We start from the raw sequence: 17,237 nt of genomic DNA on the forward strand, positions 1-17,237 counted from the left end.
TTCCATCTTATGCCAGCCTTCTACAGGGAAAAAAAAATAAAATTCCCCTTTATTCAATCTCTCCAGGTCTAAGAAGCCAGTTGTACTGGAAGGGGCATTTCCTCTCCTTCAGGACCTTTGAGCAACTACTAATTCACCTGCAAAGCTGGCAGAGCTGAAAGGGGGTGAGGGTGGCACAGGATGATCTCCCCATGAGTTCTTGGCACACCAGCTCAGGGCAAAGTGTGTGACAGTGAGGGTCCCTGTGCGAGAGTGATTTAAAGCTCACCCAAGTCCCTTCTCTTTTGTTATATGAGCCCCTAGTGGCATGGTATGAAACCTTCTGCCTGGTCCAGTTCAGATGTTTAAGGATGAGACCAATAATCTTTTATAAAATATTAAGCGAGAATTCCTGGAAGGAGAGGAAATGTGGTATTTCCTCTCTGTGTAGAATGTACTGGGATGCAGTCATTTGCCACCAGGGCAGTTTTAGTCATAGGCTGAAGTAATCCTAGTGAATGTTTTCTGTAGACCTGTTTGAAACTTATAATTTTGAATATTTTTGAAGACGTTTTTGCTGTGAGTTTTTGTTCTCTAACTGGAACAGAAAGCCTAAATATGGCAGTTTTTCCAAAATTAAATTGAGAAACATTGTTTTGGCTGCATCAAAGTACTCTTTTATTTTATTTATTCTTTATTTTTTATTTTAATTTTTTTATCTCCTCTTTCTTAACTCTAATTATAATGTACAACTATAAAATAATGTTTAAAAACATACACAATCATACCAAAGAATTCTGCTGAAATGCTTAGTACTGATAATTTGTCAAGCAAAATTTCTCTCAACTGCCCTGTTCCTGTGGATAGATGCTCTATCAGAAACTCATCTTTTCCTTAGCAGCTGTAACCTAAATTCAGAAGATGGAGTAATAAAAAAACCCACCCAGAAGTTTTAAAACAGAACCCCTATGTCTTCCAGGTTTAGGGTAAACATACAAAGTTATGAAGTGATGTTTTTGTGATTGTCCTGCTTGGAGTTTACCAGCTTAGTTCTGATATGGGTAACGTGAGGCAGTGGCTGGCAAGTGAGAGGTTCATTTCTCAGAAGGGAGGGTTTGGATGGATTTGGTCAAAGGACAGGAGATAAATGTCAACATTCTCCCTAAGCTGTCCTGACCACAACTGCGCTATGCTGACTTCTCACTCTAAACACTCCTTCCATTAGGCTGCTTGGATGTGGTAAACACAGAGCCAGTCCAATCTGACTAATTCTAACAAATTTTTTTGGGATGAGTGTTTCAGTTACTGAATTATAAAAATTTTGGTTTCTGAAACAAATAACTAGTATATTTAAAGAATCCCTGAGGAAGCTGGGATAGTGGCTGATCCAACAAATGAGGGCACATTTTGTTTAGGAGATGTGAAGCCCTGAGACAGATGCTATTTGTAAACCACACAGGATGAGGTTTATCAGGTTACTTGTAGCCCAGCCCTCCATACTACCTCCACACAAAACAGACGTGAATTTAGAATAGTTCAGTAAAATTGTGGCATTTAATGTTAACATTCAGACAAAACAACCCTCTGCTTTGCCCAGGACCTGACGTGATGGAGATGCACTTAGTATAGCTCTGCTGATATGTTTGCCTCATAAAAATGAAAAAATATCTGCAAGACGGCTGTCTGTCACTGAAAAAGCCTCCAGTCCCACCAGCAAGCAGGGTGTGAAGTCAAGGCAAGGTCATTTCCTAAATTAGAGCGTAAGAAAAAGTCTGGTCTTTCGCTGTTATCAACATGCTCATTAAAGCTTTGCAATCAGCAAGCCTTGGCCACACAGACAACAACAACAATGAAAAGGCTAATTTAATGTTTTCTCCTTTGAGGAGAGGAACACAGTCCTCAAACAATTGTGAATTGGTTTTCAGCCTGGACTCCACTGCCGTATAGGGAGTGTTGTGGAAGATATGACTAAGTTCAGAGAGTTTCTGGGTGAAATCATGGCCCTAAAACAGTCAATAGTAAAACTGCTCTTGACATTAATAGGATCTCACCATCTATATCTCAATCCCTATATACAGCTCTAAAAATATATGTAGCTGCTGGAGCTCTAAAAGAATACTTAACCGAAAAGGAAATCTTGGGGTTTTTTTCCTTATGTCACTGAGTAGCTGCCAAAAGCTGAACACAAACGGTACTGAGCAATGACTACAGGGAGACAGGAGGAGAGCAGATAAATATTTAAAGGATATAAACATGGAGGGAGAAGAAGACTTATTTATCAAAATAAAAGGAAAGAAATTAAAATAAATAGGAGGAGGTAAGCGAAGCAGAAACAGAGGAAGTGTAGGCTATGCTGGGCAAACTTAAACTGCATGAACCCCTACAGAGCAGAGCAATGGTTTGGGATTGGAACCTCCTTACTGACACATTTTAAAACAAAACTGAACAGAAAAAGTTAAACAACTATCTAGTAAGAAACCAGCCTGTCCTGACTGCAGGGGAATGAGACTGCATTTTTCACTATGTGCTACTTTGCTGCAGTGACTCCACCTCAATAAAGGACATCTTAAAAAAAATAAAAAATTTAGATTTCATTATTATGCACAAGTATTTGGAAGGTTGTCTGAAACACAACATTTATAGCAGGACTAAAGCACATAGCATTATGTCAGAACATTCCACCAAAGTGAGAAAAACATCAGAAACCAAAAATTCATATCGGAAGTGAATTTCAAAACCCTGAGAATAACCATGAGCAGTTTAGTTTCCACACAACCCCTTTAATTCTGAGGTCTCAGACAGCCTTATCAAGAATCCTTGATCTCTAAGGCTGTTACCCTGTGGGTGATAGCTGTGAGTAAGGCAGAGGGGTAATGCAGAGCCCCATGACCACCAGCCCTGACAGAACTTCCAGTGACTGCTAGCAAACCATACTCCTCACACACACAGTGCCAACTTTCAGGCTTCCTCAAAACTTTGCTTTGGAAGTTGCTTGCTTTGTGCTGGGAACCGCATGTAAGAACAAAAATACAAAACAGTACTTCTAAATGTACACCTACAAATATTTCTTTCTCATGATAATATACAAGGATCAGGATAGTACATATATGACATTGATATTTTTCATTGCAGAGCTTATTGTATCCATAATAAAATCAAATTTGAACAGATAAGCATTGACAAAACCTATAAAGAAGATAAATATTTAAAGGATATGAAAATGTAGGACAAAGACTTATTTATCAAAATAAAAGGAAATAAAGGAATATAAATAGAAGGAGATATGTGAAACAGAAAGAGAGGAAATGTAGACTCTCTTTCAACAGAAAAGCCAAATCTAGGTTTACAGTGTTGATGAAGACAATTTCCACTCAATGGCAACTATGTCATAGCCAAACAAAGATCTGAAAGATGACCAGGGACACAGTACAATTTTCTGAACAATTTAGGCTTTGCCCAAATTTACAAAAATAATCTACTGCCGCTGAGAAAATGTCAGGTAAATTACTACACATGGAAACCTTTTGAGTGCGTCAATTACTAGAGCATGCAGATAGAAAATGCTGTAGAGAAAATAGAAAGGAGAGGCTGTCATTGATGCTGATTGCTAGTCTTTCCTCAATCATCAAAACCTTCATCTCGGCGCAAACACCGCAGCAGAGGAAGCTGAAACTGACGTCTGTGACCTACACAAAGAGTGTGAAAACAGAATAATTTTGCTTCTGTAGAAACAAATCCCAGATGGTAGTCTCCCACATGGTGCCATCTAACTTTTGTTGAGACCCAGCTAAGTGCTAGCACACCTCCTGGAGCAGCTGTGAACAGAACGCCTGGCCAGCTGTTTGGTGAAGGTGTACAAGCGATCCAACTGCAGTGCTGTGAGGAGAACCATCACCAGTGCAACTGACCCCTATCCTCTGCTCTCACTCTGACTTAAACTGGCATCAAGTGACAGCGTTGACCTCACTGTTAATCTGTCCTCATGCTTGAAAGAAAATGAGATTTTTCTGCTGTGTTATGGGAACCAATAAAAGCAGATGAGATCCTCCCAGAGGATGCCTATGAATTTGGTTTCCAACCAACTACAAATGCACTGCAGTTGCAGGCAGCTGAACTTGGTTAAATGGCAATCATCCTGGCTGTTACAAATGGTGAAAAGAGCAAACAAATGCTTGTCATATAGATAATGGATTTGTACCGCAGCCAATGACTTGCAGAGTCCATCAGGGAGGTTAAAAATCCCAGGGATATTTATCTATTGTATTTTCAGTTTTTCTTTCCACTACAGCTATAAATTTACTCAAAAGCAGAGATGATTAATTTCAAATAATTAATGCATTATACAGAAGACACATTTCCTAACAATTTCTTTGTTTGGACTCTTTAGCCATTAAATTCCATAATGCAATAGACAACACTTCAGTGAGGAGGGGTGTCAACAACATCTCCATTAATATCTGACTATTACTCCTCCAAAGGGAAGCAAGCACTGAGAAGAGCTGGCTGGCATAACTGAGTCAGCATTAAGGATATGGAGCAGAGGAGCAGCAGTAAGGGTAGCTGGTTTGTGTCCATGGAACAGGCTGGCAGCAGAAATGTGAGCACAAAGTCTTGTAATTCCTAAACTGATGTACCAGCTCCCATGCTAGACACAGCCAGCCATGAAAGAACAGACCACATGACATAATTCAAAGGAGATGAAGACTAAGAGCATCTGAGCCTGTATTTGCCAAAAGAGCAATTTTTCTTTTCCTGTAATTTGCAGCCTTGTGGTACCATCAGCAAGCTCTTGGATGTCAGACAGGATTTAAAGGTTCCAGAGGTTCATTCACTTGCTGCACAGCTGACATGATGGGTTGCCAGACATAGCTTCTCTCTTTTGGCAGTGGGTTTCTTAAAATTAGAAGCATTGCAAGCAAACACAAAGCTTACAAAACTCCTTAAGACAAACAAGACACAAAATAATTCAAGCCTCAAGGCAAAGACAAAAGAAAACCAGAAAAGTAGACATTCACATGAAGATTTCTATTTGGCTTATAGGACACCAGCCAGAGAGGCAGAAGAAAGTGCAGCAGGGAAGGTAAAACAATGACCAGGGTTTTGTTGTCACTGGTAGAGCCTGACTGGCCTGGGAACATCCTGTCCACTGATAATGTGCTTAATTCTTAAACTGAACACAAGGGAGAAGGAGTGTGGAGGTTGACAGCCACAGGCAACCATCCTCCAGAAATCCTCACAGCATCACAGAGTTGGAAGGGACCCATCAGGATCACTGAGACCAACTCCTAGCCTTGCATGGGACATCCCAAGAATCACACCATTTTAGAAATCCATCTGCCCAAGGACTGGCTTTTTATAGGAACCTTCTCTGAATGAACCTTTGTTTCCAAAGGAACAAACATCTCAACAATCTGACCACTCTGCTGTCTTTGAAACATGACATTTCTACAAGTTTAATTATACCCCCTGAATTTTCAATAGTCTTTGTGATAGAGCAGGAGTACCTCTGCTCTGTCATAACAAAGCACTAAGAGAGGACCTGAAAGGTAGAGCATGCAGCCAGAGCAGAGAATATAATTTCTGATTTACCTAGTATATAGCTAAATCTTCTAAAATGAGTATCTAGGGAACATGAACACTGAGGAAGTAAAGGAACATAAAAGATTCTCAACCTGCAGAAGCTGGAAGCTGAACACAACAAACCTCAAGATGCGGAAGAAAGCCACAAAGACGAAACAGTTCTTGAGAGAGAGGAGATGAATGAACAGCTTCTGCTGTGGCAAGGCAGACACTGGACAGATGCTAGGAAGTGTTTTGTCACAATATAGTGATAGAGACAGTCTAAGAATGAGTTAGGCAAACATCTGTGAGGAGTGACACAAAAGAATCACTGTACCATGCTAGGTCAAGGGTGGGCCATGGGACTTCTTCAGGTGCCTTCCAAATGATGCCTCTGTAGCAGTGTGAGGCACAGGGAACTCTCCCAGAGTACCACACCAGTGGGTTTACCTGGCACAGATCCAGGCACAGATTCTGCTTCCAAAGCAGAACAACTGAGCCTCTGTGGCTGTCCTGAAGTTCAGCTAGTCCTCATTCCCAGGTTCTTGGGCCAGGCAGAGCACTGTATGTGGCCAGCAGTGACAGTCTCATTTTGGACTCATTCTTTCAGCTGAAGCTTCATGTTAGTCTTCATAGATCTGTCCTAATTAAACTAAGCTGTCTCTCTCCTTTCTCTGCTTTCCAGCTAGTGATGATGAGGGGTGTGAGGGCTCACAAAGGTCACTGAACCTCCCAGTCTTTTCCAGGTAAAAGGACTCTTTCCACAGATAAAAAGGAATTGGATCACACTTTCAAACAGGATAAACATTTCCCTAGTGGCTCCAGAACAACTGTCCATATAGTGTCTCCATTCCTGAATCCACAGCAAAAGCAACTAACAGCAATCTGCTACTTGACAATAAAAAATATCAGATGTGGTCTTTTCTGTAAAACAATTACCAGTTTGGGGGTAACTGCAAATATCTGTCACTAGATATACAATGCAATTGAAATGACAAAAGGAACAATCCAATGGAAATCAAGCTATATTGAAACTCTTGAACAAGTCTGTGATGGAGAGTTTGAAGAATGAGTCTGGGTCTGAAAACCTTTTAACAGTGGTACCTACAGGAGCTGCAGTTTGAAAGTGTCTCCATTGCTGCTTATTCATCATGGCAAATACACAGATCAATTGAAACTTTAAAGAGGTAAATGGCAGATTGACTGGAAATTACAAGATGAGTTGAAAAATTGCTTTGTACTATCAGAAAAGCCATAATTATGATGAACTACTCATTCTTGTAAAAAAACAACAGCCCAGCTACCCAACAACCACATATTTACTGTCCAGAATAACCAGAGGGCAACATCAAATGTAACCTGCATGAGCTGTTGCAGGTTCCTATATTTTAAAAAGTCATTCTTTCCATATTTCACTGACAGAAGAGTGACTCAACAAACATTCAGAACAAGCTTATATAATTTGATCACAGGCAAAGAACATATATTTTCTTCCAAAGAAACCAGCAGTTTTTTTCAGTGCTTTCTTCTTCTGACTTCAGATTTGAATCACCTTTGTGCTCTCTAGAGAATCATCACATGAAAACCTGAACAATGCAACCCTCAGATGATGCTGAGGCCCACGGAACTGCTCAAGGATTAGAAGTCCAGGGCGTGGACACCTTAACCTAGCAAAAAGATGGAAAAATTTAAGACAGCTCTGTGCTATACCTTGCGAAAAACACAAGCAGGGGTGCACTCACTATCTTCACAGCCAAATCTGAAACTTTGGCTTAAACCTATGGGTGCACTAATAAGCAGTGTGGTTCCAATCTGTGGAAAATAACAGTGTGTGCCGGTACCTGAGGTTGTCCCACTCTATATGTCACACTTTGGGGCCGTGACCTGAATGTCCATGAGAGGCTGGAGGGCACTGGGTGGGCTCCTGAGTGAATTTTATCAGGAGGGAACTCTGTGTGCTCCAAAACTGCTGTGCTCAGCAAACCAAAGCACAGCAGAGCGGGATGCCTGGAAGAATTCCTTCAAAAGCTCAGTCAAACCCAAGTACCAATGCTGTTGGAGACTAGGACACCCACCACAGTTTCTGCTGCTGAACTGCTTGTGAAGAAAGCTGGAGTTTGCTTCTGAGTCCTGCTCTGTCTGCTCTTTGGGGAGATTAAAAGGAAACTTTCAGGCTGCAGCATCCCAAGTGGCTGAAGCTGCTTTCCAAGTGAACATACAACTGTGCAGGGAGATATAATTTGATATTATTGCAACAGAAGAGTTACACTGAAAGAAATGTGTGGACAGGAAAGGACTGAGAAACATTGCTGCATTTACCTACAGCAGAAATCACAAACACACAAGGGTGTGCTCCTATCTGAATCAGTCTGTTTGGAAGACAGGGAGGTTGATTTTAATCTTTTACCAATAATTAGGGATGGACTTAGTGATTCTGCCCTGGTTCAACAACAGGAAGAACCTGCTGTTCAGGCACAGGAGCAGCAGTTTTAACAGAATCACAGAACCAATCAGGTTGGAAAAGACCTCTGGGCTCATGGAGTCCAGCCTTTGACTGAACACCACCTTGTCAATTAGACCATGGCACTCAGTGCCACATCCAATGATTTTATGTGAAGAAATTCTTCCTAATGATCAACCTAAACCTCCCTCTCATCCTAGCACTACCTGCCAAGAAGAACAGGCACCCTCACCACCTTTAAAGTGGTTGTAGAGGGTGATAAGGTCATCCCTGAACCTCTTTTTCTCCAGACTAAACATCCCCCAGCTCACTCAGCAGCTTCTCCTAGGACTTGTGGTTCAGACCCTTCACCAGCTTTGTTGCCCCTCTCTGGTCTATATATAGAACTCAAGAGCCATCATTTTCACAAAGGGAAAGCTCAATTGTCTTTGGCATTTAGGAAAACCCCATAAGGAACAACAGGTTTTTGTGTAAAAACAAATGAGCCAAAATGTTCCCTTGCTGCAAAATAGAGAGCATTTTTAACATCCAGTGTTCATTTCTTTAATGTATCAGCAGTGGGAATTTTTTCGCCTCCTAACAGGATCTTCACAATGTACTTGGCATTGTGAAGACACTATAATTTAATCAGGAGTTCATGCAATGCAAACCCCCATATGGTTTGAATTAAACAGATAATAAAATCTTTAAGTGATGTGTGTTCAGTTTATATTTACAGGCAAAAGCTTTCCTTTCTCCTCCAAATCTGAATCCAAACACTGTGCATAGTCACTGAAGAGTATCTAACTCAGAAGCTACAAGCTCACTGAGCACTTTAGCAAATACTATGAAAACAAACTTCCAGCAATGCTTTTTGTTGTTTTTGACCTGTCTGCTGTATATTCAGGCTAGGACTCACTATAATATTTACTGACACACAATGAGTTGCCTAAACACAGTCCATTTTCCTTATAATACACAAAACCACATTATTCTCCATGCCCATTAGAATCAGTCTAAGTGAGCCCTTAAAGCTGACTTTTTAGGGGACGAAGGAAGAGGTGGTCTGATGCAAGTAAATTTGGAAAGGCGCTGTAAAAACACGGCCCAAAAGTGACCCCTAAGCACTGGTTGTTGAAGAACTTCTCGGTTTCATTTTCAAAATTCCCACAGAGGAAAGAAAGCTCTGTTTCCTCAGATGACAGCTACTAAATCCAATTTGCTCCTAAACTGTGAGGAGGGTTGGCACGTTCTGCAGCTCCTTTTGACTCCTAGCCCACACAGAACATGCATGTGAATGGGCCAGTTCCAGATGGTGACCCAAGAGTGTTGCTGTCTGGTTCAGCACTTACTCACTAGGCTGATCTTTACATTTTTGAGCCACTGGGAAATATACAGAGAAATCAAATCATTTTGTGTTTATGCACACAGAAGTTGCTATTTCTTTCCAAGACTGAAAAATTAGCGTACGGCTATTTGTGGAGAGGGGTGAGTCTGTGTCTCAGCTGGATCTTTAAGGGCACTTCCAGGTCCAGCAATGTTTGTGTTTTTCTGACCTCAGAGCCCTGACATTTGGAGGGTTATAATTCTTAGACTAAAGAAGCCATGCATATGCATCAATTCTAAGGATTGAATTGATCAGAGCACACAACCTTTCCTCCAAACTGCAGGACAAGGACTCTGCTGTGGGGTCTGGACTGTCCTGTGAACAGGATTTCCCTCGTGAATTTTTCAGAAGCAGGTAATAAGAGGCCCAAGAAGATATAAAAAATACAGCAGGATACTTTAAGAAAATATAATAAACGAAAATTTAAATGGTGAACCTGGATGAGTACCAGGGCATCTCACCAAACACAAGGACTGTAAAAAGAAGAAAAAGACACCTTGAAAAGCTCGGCACAACAGAGGTAGTTTTACCTGAGGTGAAGACTTTTTATGAGTCCTGCTTGATAGGGTAAAATTGTCTACAATTTCTCGTTTTGTTGACATTTTATTCCTTTCAAACCAGAGGGAAACCACTGGACTTTGGTATCTGATATCTAAACACCGTATTTGTTGCAAGGAAACAGTCAAATACAGAGGAAAGCTGAAGAAGCCACTTCCAGAAGTTGGTGTCCAATCAGGGAAACCACTACTACAATTTTATCAGTGGTTTAGACAGAAATCACACTTGGCCTGGTAACATCCAAGTTAGTTGTTACATTTTGGGTACAATTGATATTATCCATCCTGCATCCCCGAGAACAGCCGAGCTCTCTGTGAGCCACTAAGGCTGCTCTCACAGCTTACTGCACCTATAACCACCACACACCAGCAAACCCCTAAGCCTGCTGGCTTAAACTGAGGGGATCATAAGCTGCAAAGCACTTCAGAGGTTTTGACAAAAGAGATTATGATTTCTAAACCCCATAAGCACAAAAAGGTAGATTGCATTCTCAGGGTCAAATGGCTTCCAGTGCCAGGACTTACACACCCCATTGCCAACCAGATGGGCAGATGCAAACTGCATCCTCATGATCCATCACATAACCCTTGCTACATCATCTCTGCAATATTTTTAAAGTTAATGAGCATTATGTCAGGGAATTACAGCTTCATGCCACTTTCTCTTAGATTGCACGTCTCCTGGAGGAATGGGTCTTTGATTTTCAAGCTCCCTTACATTCCAGCACAGCAACCTGCTGGGGATTTATGGGCATTTCATGAGTGTTTAATGAGGCTTACACCGTAACCAATCTAAACAGCTCTTGATCACAGCATTCTGAAGCACATCGAGTAAAGATGATGGAGCCTGAGACACCTTGAGAGAAATACTGAATGAATCAGAACAATCAGCTTGCCCTGTCCCTCTGTTCCTGCTTTGCTGGTGAATACCAGACGCACATATACACAGAATAAGCATTCCCTGGTTTATTTCTGGTTGGCTCAGATTTACAATGAATTCAGGATGGGCAGTACTCACTGATACATTTCTGTAAGTGTTTAAACATATAGATCAACTTTATTATCTGTCAGCTTGTAATCTAAAACTCAGATTTTAAAGAAAAAGTAGAGTATAACAAAGACCTGAAAGCAACATTTTAAGATGGCATTTTAAGAGTACTGTTTAATGACATTCTGAAGGGCAAAAGTCTCACTCCTATATATCCTTCAAATATCTTTGAGCACCTAGATGCCCCCAAAAGAGTTAATATTTGCAAAGGAAGCTATTAAGGTAATGTAATTTAATATACAGCATTTGAAAGAGAGGTAAGTTAGAGTTACATGTACATGCAGCCTTAAATCTGATGTATTCCATATCTTGCACCTAACACACAACATCCTTAAACATTTTGAACAAGGTTTTCCTAAAGTTGATAATTAGAATGAAACACTTATCTAGAAAGCTTTCTGCTTCAAAATCAGATACCCACAAGCTCCTGAAAGAGGAAATGAGGCAGAAAGGAAAGAAACATGTGTGATACTCTCATTTACAACAAAAACTAACAGCAGCTTTTGCTCTTTCAAGGATCCATGCTATTACAAGTGCTTATTCAGATACCTCCTATGTGTAAAATAAACCTTCATGAGTTTAAAATTCATTTAATTTTCACAAATATTTGTGTGTACAGCGTGTGCCTCTGCCAGCTTTTACAATCCAAATGGGAATATTCTGGAGCCTAATTTTCCCTTCACAGCAGGAGTGGTGCTGCTGATTATCAGATCTTTTTCAAGCTCAAATCTACATATGTGATTGACCTACAAAGTCTCTTTTGTATCAAAAAACATTTTTGAACTGTAAACACTTGAAGAATTCTGCTGCTGCTTGCTGTGCCCTTCTTATGCTAACTTTTGCTGCTGGTGAAGTTGGGATCATGCTAACAAGGGGCAACTACCCTGGAAAGGGGCAGGAGGCAGCAGGCTTACTGGAAAAAGCACCATTTTATACTTCTGCTTCTTCCTAAACATTACCAGATAGCCACAGTCATGCTCCCAGGGCAGGAAATCCCTCAACTAGACCTACTATGGTTGTTCCTCAGAGCAAGTACCATCACTCCTGAAGGTCTCTTACTTATCCAGGTTTTATTTTTTCAGATGAATCCAGGAAAGAAATCAGCTTTGCTATCCCATCTTTTTTTTTTTTTTTTTTTCCTTCTGACTTCTCCATTCACATGCTTTGCAAATTTGTTTCACTATAGAAAATAACTCCTATAACATTTAGGGCTGTCTGGCCATAATCAATGGAATTGGCATGGAGAGCTCTCTCTTTCCTGCTCCACGTGGTACTGGTGTGGAGCACAGGTCAGAAAGAAAAATCATCAGAAATTTGTCTTGTAGAGTGTCTTTTGTCAGCAGATGCTGAACACAGTGCTAACATGTACCTGTAGCTTTGCTCCCACTGCTTGACAGGGTAATAAACACTTCACATTGGAGTGACTTCCAGTCTTTTTGAGTGTAGGTAGTCAGCAATAATTCAGCACTCTCACTTAAAAGATGAAATTAAGCTGTCAGAAATATTATCTCTGTGCCAAAAGTTATACAGAAGCTTACTGACAGCAATCCTCGTTGTTGCTCGTCTCACTCACCCTGTTGCCATTGGGGTTCTGTCTTTATTTTTGTACTTTGAGTTAAACAGCTGTCAGTTTAAACTTATTTGTAGAAACTGGTGCAGACAAATTAGTTCCTATCCCTGTGCTGGTTATCTTGAGATTAATGGGGAATCCAGAGCTAGCAGTCAGAGAGGTAAGTAGTCTGAATGGGAAAGAAATGCAATCCACCAAAATCACAACATAGCCTCAATTTCTGGATCTTGTGACCCACACTCAAAAAGACAATAAATAGCCTTTTTGTGCTACAAAGAGCCACAGAACTGCAAAGAGGTTCTTGTTCTTGACAGAATAGAAACTTAATGGAACACTTTGGGTACTTTAAACTTGCAACCTAAATTTTGGCATTTCCTGAAATACTGCCACAATAAAGGTTTCTTTCTTTTACAGTGGAATCAAATTTTACATATTTCACCATCAAACATTAAGTAACAGTAAAGTGTCTGGGGATGCAAAAAAAAAACCACATCCCCTTTGCCAAAGCACTTCCTGCTAAACACTCCTAAGAGTTACACAGAAAAAGAGGGAATATCCAGTTTTCCCGTTTGGTAAAAAAACCTCTGTATTGTCAAAAGAAACAGGAATAAGTTTCTGGTATATGCTGGTGTCTGAGGGGTTACACAGACCTTGCTCAGACACCATCAGATGTTCCCCAGTGGGGAAGACTCTGACGGCTGAGTTCAGCCCAGTTTGGGCACTTCACGGTCCTGCTCTTGGTTGAGAAGTCAGAGAATCACTCTGCCGTACACGTGATGTACACAGGCCTGACCTATTGCTTTGCATGTCTTATGTCCAGTACTGTTCAAGTGCTTATTTAGCCTGGGCTGTTCTGCTAGAACAAACATTCTCATCTAGATTCCAAACAAAAAGATAAGCACGCCAGCATTGCTTCAAACTCATGTTTCCCTGAAAAGGCTTTCTTAGGGGAAAGGACTGTCTAAAGGCCTGGTGTGCCTTTGCTTGCAATTATTGGAAGCTTTATTCATGTTTTGGTTCCCCAAAGCAAGGCATGCTAAAGAAATCTGGGTTTTTAAGTGATCAGAACTCTCTGGTCACTTAATGATTATTCTTTGCATTAGAACAGAAATTTAGACACTACACTGCATTGCACAAACCCACACTGTCCAAGACAAAGCAAAATATCTGCTCCAGACAAAATGAATGCTCTCCTCTTTATCTGCAAGAAGTGTCAGGCTTTTGAGGGAAAGATCAGAACAGTGCTAGGTCAGGGAAACAAGATGACTGCATCCTCCATACTCTGGAGGAACAAGCAGTAAGGACTTCAGCTGAGACTGAACTTACTCTCTTTACTTTCCAGTCCTGGGCTTGACTACAAATTTCTATTTTGTTTGTAGCAGGCAGTGGCCCCAGAAGAGAATGATCAGCTTTAAACATCAGTCCCTTGGCCCTAGCCTCCTACAGTCCATGAGCTAGGAAACAGCAAGATCTAAACAGTCTCAGAACCACTCCTCACACTTGAAAACGCGTTCCCATGGTTTTTCAGGCACATAGTGAGACCCACCAGCTGGGAAGGCCATTCTGCCCAGTAGGAGCCAGGTTTACTTCAGCGACATAAAGATAGTGACACTTCAATACAAATTAATATATACCAAATAGAAGTCCTACAAAAACCACCAAGAAAATAAAGCATGCATGTATCTGGGAAGCCACAAACCTGTTTTCCTGATCACACTCTGTATAGGTAACATATTTTTATTTAAAAGTTCTTTTCACCTACAGTGAGGCAGAATTTTGGAGTATAGTAGGGACATATTTATGCATTCATACACTGCAAGGCAGCAACAATGTAAAAAATAGCAAAAAAAATAAATTACTACCTAGCACAGAAAGAGAAACTGCAGCCACTGTCCCAAATCCTTACCTTTCAGCGTTGCCTTCTTAAGTACCTTCATGGCATAAAGCTGGCCTGCATCAGATCCTTTTATCTTCCTGACTAGAAATACCTGTAAAAAGCAAATGTTTTGTATAGATGAGTACTGAATTTCTACTTACAAGACTAACTGCATTCAGCAGGAGAATAGAGACTGTGGTTCAGGCAATCTAATGAAAATTACTAGCTGAAAGCATTTCATGTCTATTTCACCTGCAATTGGTTGAGCTAGCTCTGGAAATTTTCAGTTTTAAGCCTTTACCACCTCACAAAAAACCCATTTTCAATATTATTAATTGACATCATATATTCAGTTAAAAATGGGTGAAAAGTTAGAATCAGTGTGCACATATCTCTTCACATTCTGACCAGCTTTATGCAAAAAAGATTATGTCTCATATGTGTCTAGGAATGTGCAGTGTCTTAAAATTATTTCCATCAATTAAAGAAAAAAGTCAATTTGGTGCCATTCATGCTATAACTCATGAATAGCAACTTGCTTAAGATGCAGCTGAAGCAGAAAGTTCATACAGCTGAAAATCCGTTGTTATTATAAAAGAAAGGACAGTTTTTCCTGTTACAGTCTCCTATGCTTCATCTTCTGACAGTGTAAAATTTTAATTAAAATAAAATAAAATAAAATAAAATAAAATTTGTAGCTAAACTTGCACTCTTTTTATTGTGTCACATGCAAATGTTTCTTATCTGCCCCTCAGTCCATTTGAGCACTAGAGGGGTAGTGAACAACGGGATCAGTGGTTCAGTTTGGTATTTATAAGACTTTTAGTGTTTTAATAATTGGAAATAAAATAAACAACTCTTTTAGCTGGTTCTCAGGACACTTTCTGTCTGCTGAGGTCAGAAGTACCAGGCAACAGTTATTTTTATTTCAGCACTTGTGGTACTGGACAGAAGCTGAAGTGAAGCCAAATGTAAAATAAAAATATAGTCTCACGTCCATACAGTCCCATATACTCATTAATATACAAATTAACAAAGACTAGGTGAAATTATCTAACTAATGAATTTCCATTTGGATTAAAAATTCCATGGAAATTATTTTATTAATTGCCTGTCCAGGAACCTTGCAGCTTTGTTAACTGTCTCCACCTAAAAGATAAAAAGCCAAAAAATAAGGAAGGAGGAAGTATGTTGCCAGCACAATTTTTGCAAGCTGAAAGACTCTTCCTCCTAAAAAAACCCAACCTGTAAACAGATTAGATTTTCTCAAATCCTTTTGAGGAAAGGTTTGTGGGAAGGGAGAACAAATTTTATCAAGTAGGTACAGAAGCTGGGGGGGAAAAAAAAAAAGTAAATTCTCTCTGAACAGCTTCATCAGAACTCTTACATCTGACAGCATCACAGCTCCAACACTGGTACAACATGGTCTGACAGGGTTTTGGTGAGACTGTCCTTCACATTTCCTCTGCAAATGAGTTATGCAGAGCTCCTCAGCTGAGCTGCCCTGACCAGCCCAGCCTGGGCACACGTTGTTTGCTCCCAGCCCCTGCTTCCTACCCTGATGAACACACAAACACCTCCAGTGCTCACAACTGTAGGAAAAAATGATGAACTCTGGATGCAATAGGTGCACGTAAGACTTTCTGAAGTGTGTTTTTGTTGTTATTCCTGGTAAATTGAGCTCAGCTGCTCCAGCATTAACAGGATGTCAATTCATTTAGAAGTTTACAGAGAAAAGTTGGGATATTTTTCTGGCCAGGCCAAGTAAAAGATTTAATTTTTTTATTACATTGAAAAGGAGGAGAAAGTCAAAAGCAAGCTTGTCCAGACACTAGATTTTCAGCTGTAGTATTATTATTTTTAAGAAACATTTATGGGCTCTTTACCCCAAAAAACCCCAAAAACCTAAACCCTTGAGATAATGGTTTTCAGAAGCACTGCCCATAAAACAGCGCAGCATACAGGACCTGCAGAAATATAAGGCTGTAGTTCTAGAAATATCTGGTGTGCCACATAATCTTGCAGAATTTGTAATACCCACATTGCTGTAATAAGCAAAATTGCCAATTTACATTACTAGTCACTAGTCAGCTGTTCACTGTAGCACGGGATAGGGCACTTGTCTGCAATCCCTCCAAAAGAGATGAGTCAAGAACACTGTGTTCTATTTCAGAGGACATCAAAATAACCACCAAACCAGAAAGGAACAGAACAAATGAAAATGCACTGTACTGCAAAATGATGTCACCTTTCTGATTATTCTGAAATGTAATGTGACACATCATTCTTGAAACCACCAACTAGCCCTGAAGTGCTTACGTGACAGGTTATATTAGCTGGACTAGACAGGTTTTCCAGAATAGCATGTGCATGTGGTTGAGCATGACTTTCAATTTTCTAGTTTGATATATTTGCAAGCAGCTCAGGTTATTATCACATGAACTAGCAGAACTCCCTTAGCTGGAGAAATTGGTGCATCACCCAAAACCTGATATAAAAATCTAATCAAGTGCTCTACATCTCAAGAGTGTTGGGGGCACTCTCTCTTACATCAAAGACATCTCTAATCCTGCAAAATATTATTTAGGCCTTGGGTGAACAACTTGAAAATGTATTGGTTTGCATCCCCAGGGACATGGATTTGAATTATTAGCTCAAATACCAAGGTGATAAAAATGTAGGTGATTGGGGACTGCATAAGTAACCCAGAGCAGATCTCTCTTCCCCATCATGTCTTTGCTGCTCCAGGGAGTTCTCTTCTGTTTCTCACATAAGATATGGAAAGTGATTTGTAATTACATGCAGCTCCAGACAGGTGCAT

The 17,237-nt window shown here is 40.3% G+C and overlaps 1 protein-coding gene across 1 annotated transcript in view; it reads right to left on the reverse strand.

Moving 5' to 3' along the window:
- LOC107202385 (ribosomal protein S6 kinase alpha-2) overlaps positions 1-17,237 on the reverse strand; it is a 157,715-nt gene that overhangs the window by 77,210 nt on the left and 63,268 nt on the right. Inside the window, exon 3 of the mRNA XM_015623089.3 lies at positions 14,447-14,528. Within this exon, the coding sequence (XP_015478575.1) occupies positions 14,447-14,528 (82 nt within the window). The remainder of the gene's footprint in view (positions 1-14,446; positions 14,529-17,237) is intronic.

This window comes from Parus major, chromosome 3 (assembly GCF_001522545.3).
Source record: "Parus major isolate Abel chromosome 3, Parus_major1.1, whole genome shotgun sequence".
NCBI lineage: Eukaryota > Metazoa > Chordata > Aves > Passeriformes > Paridae > Parus > Parus major.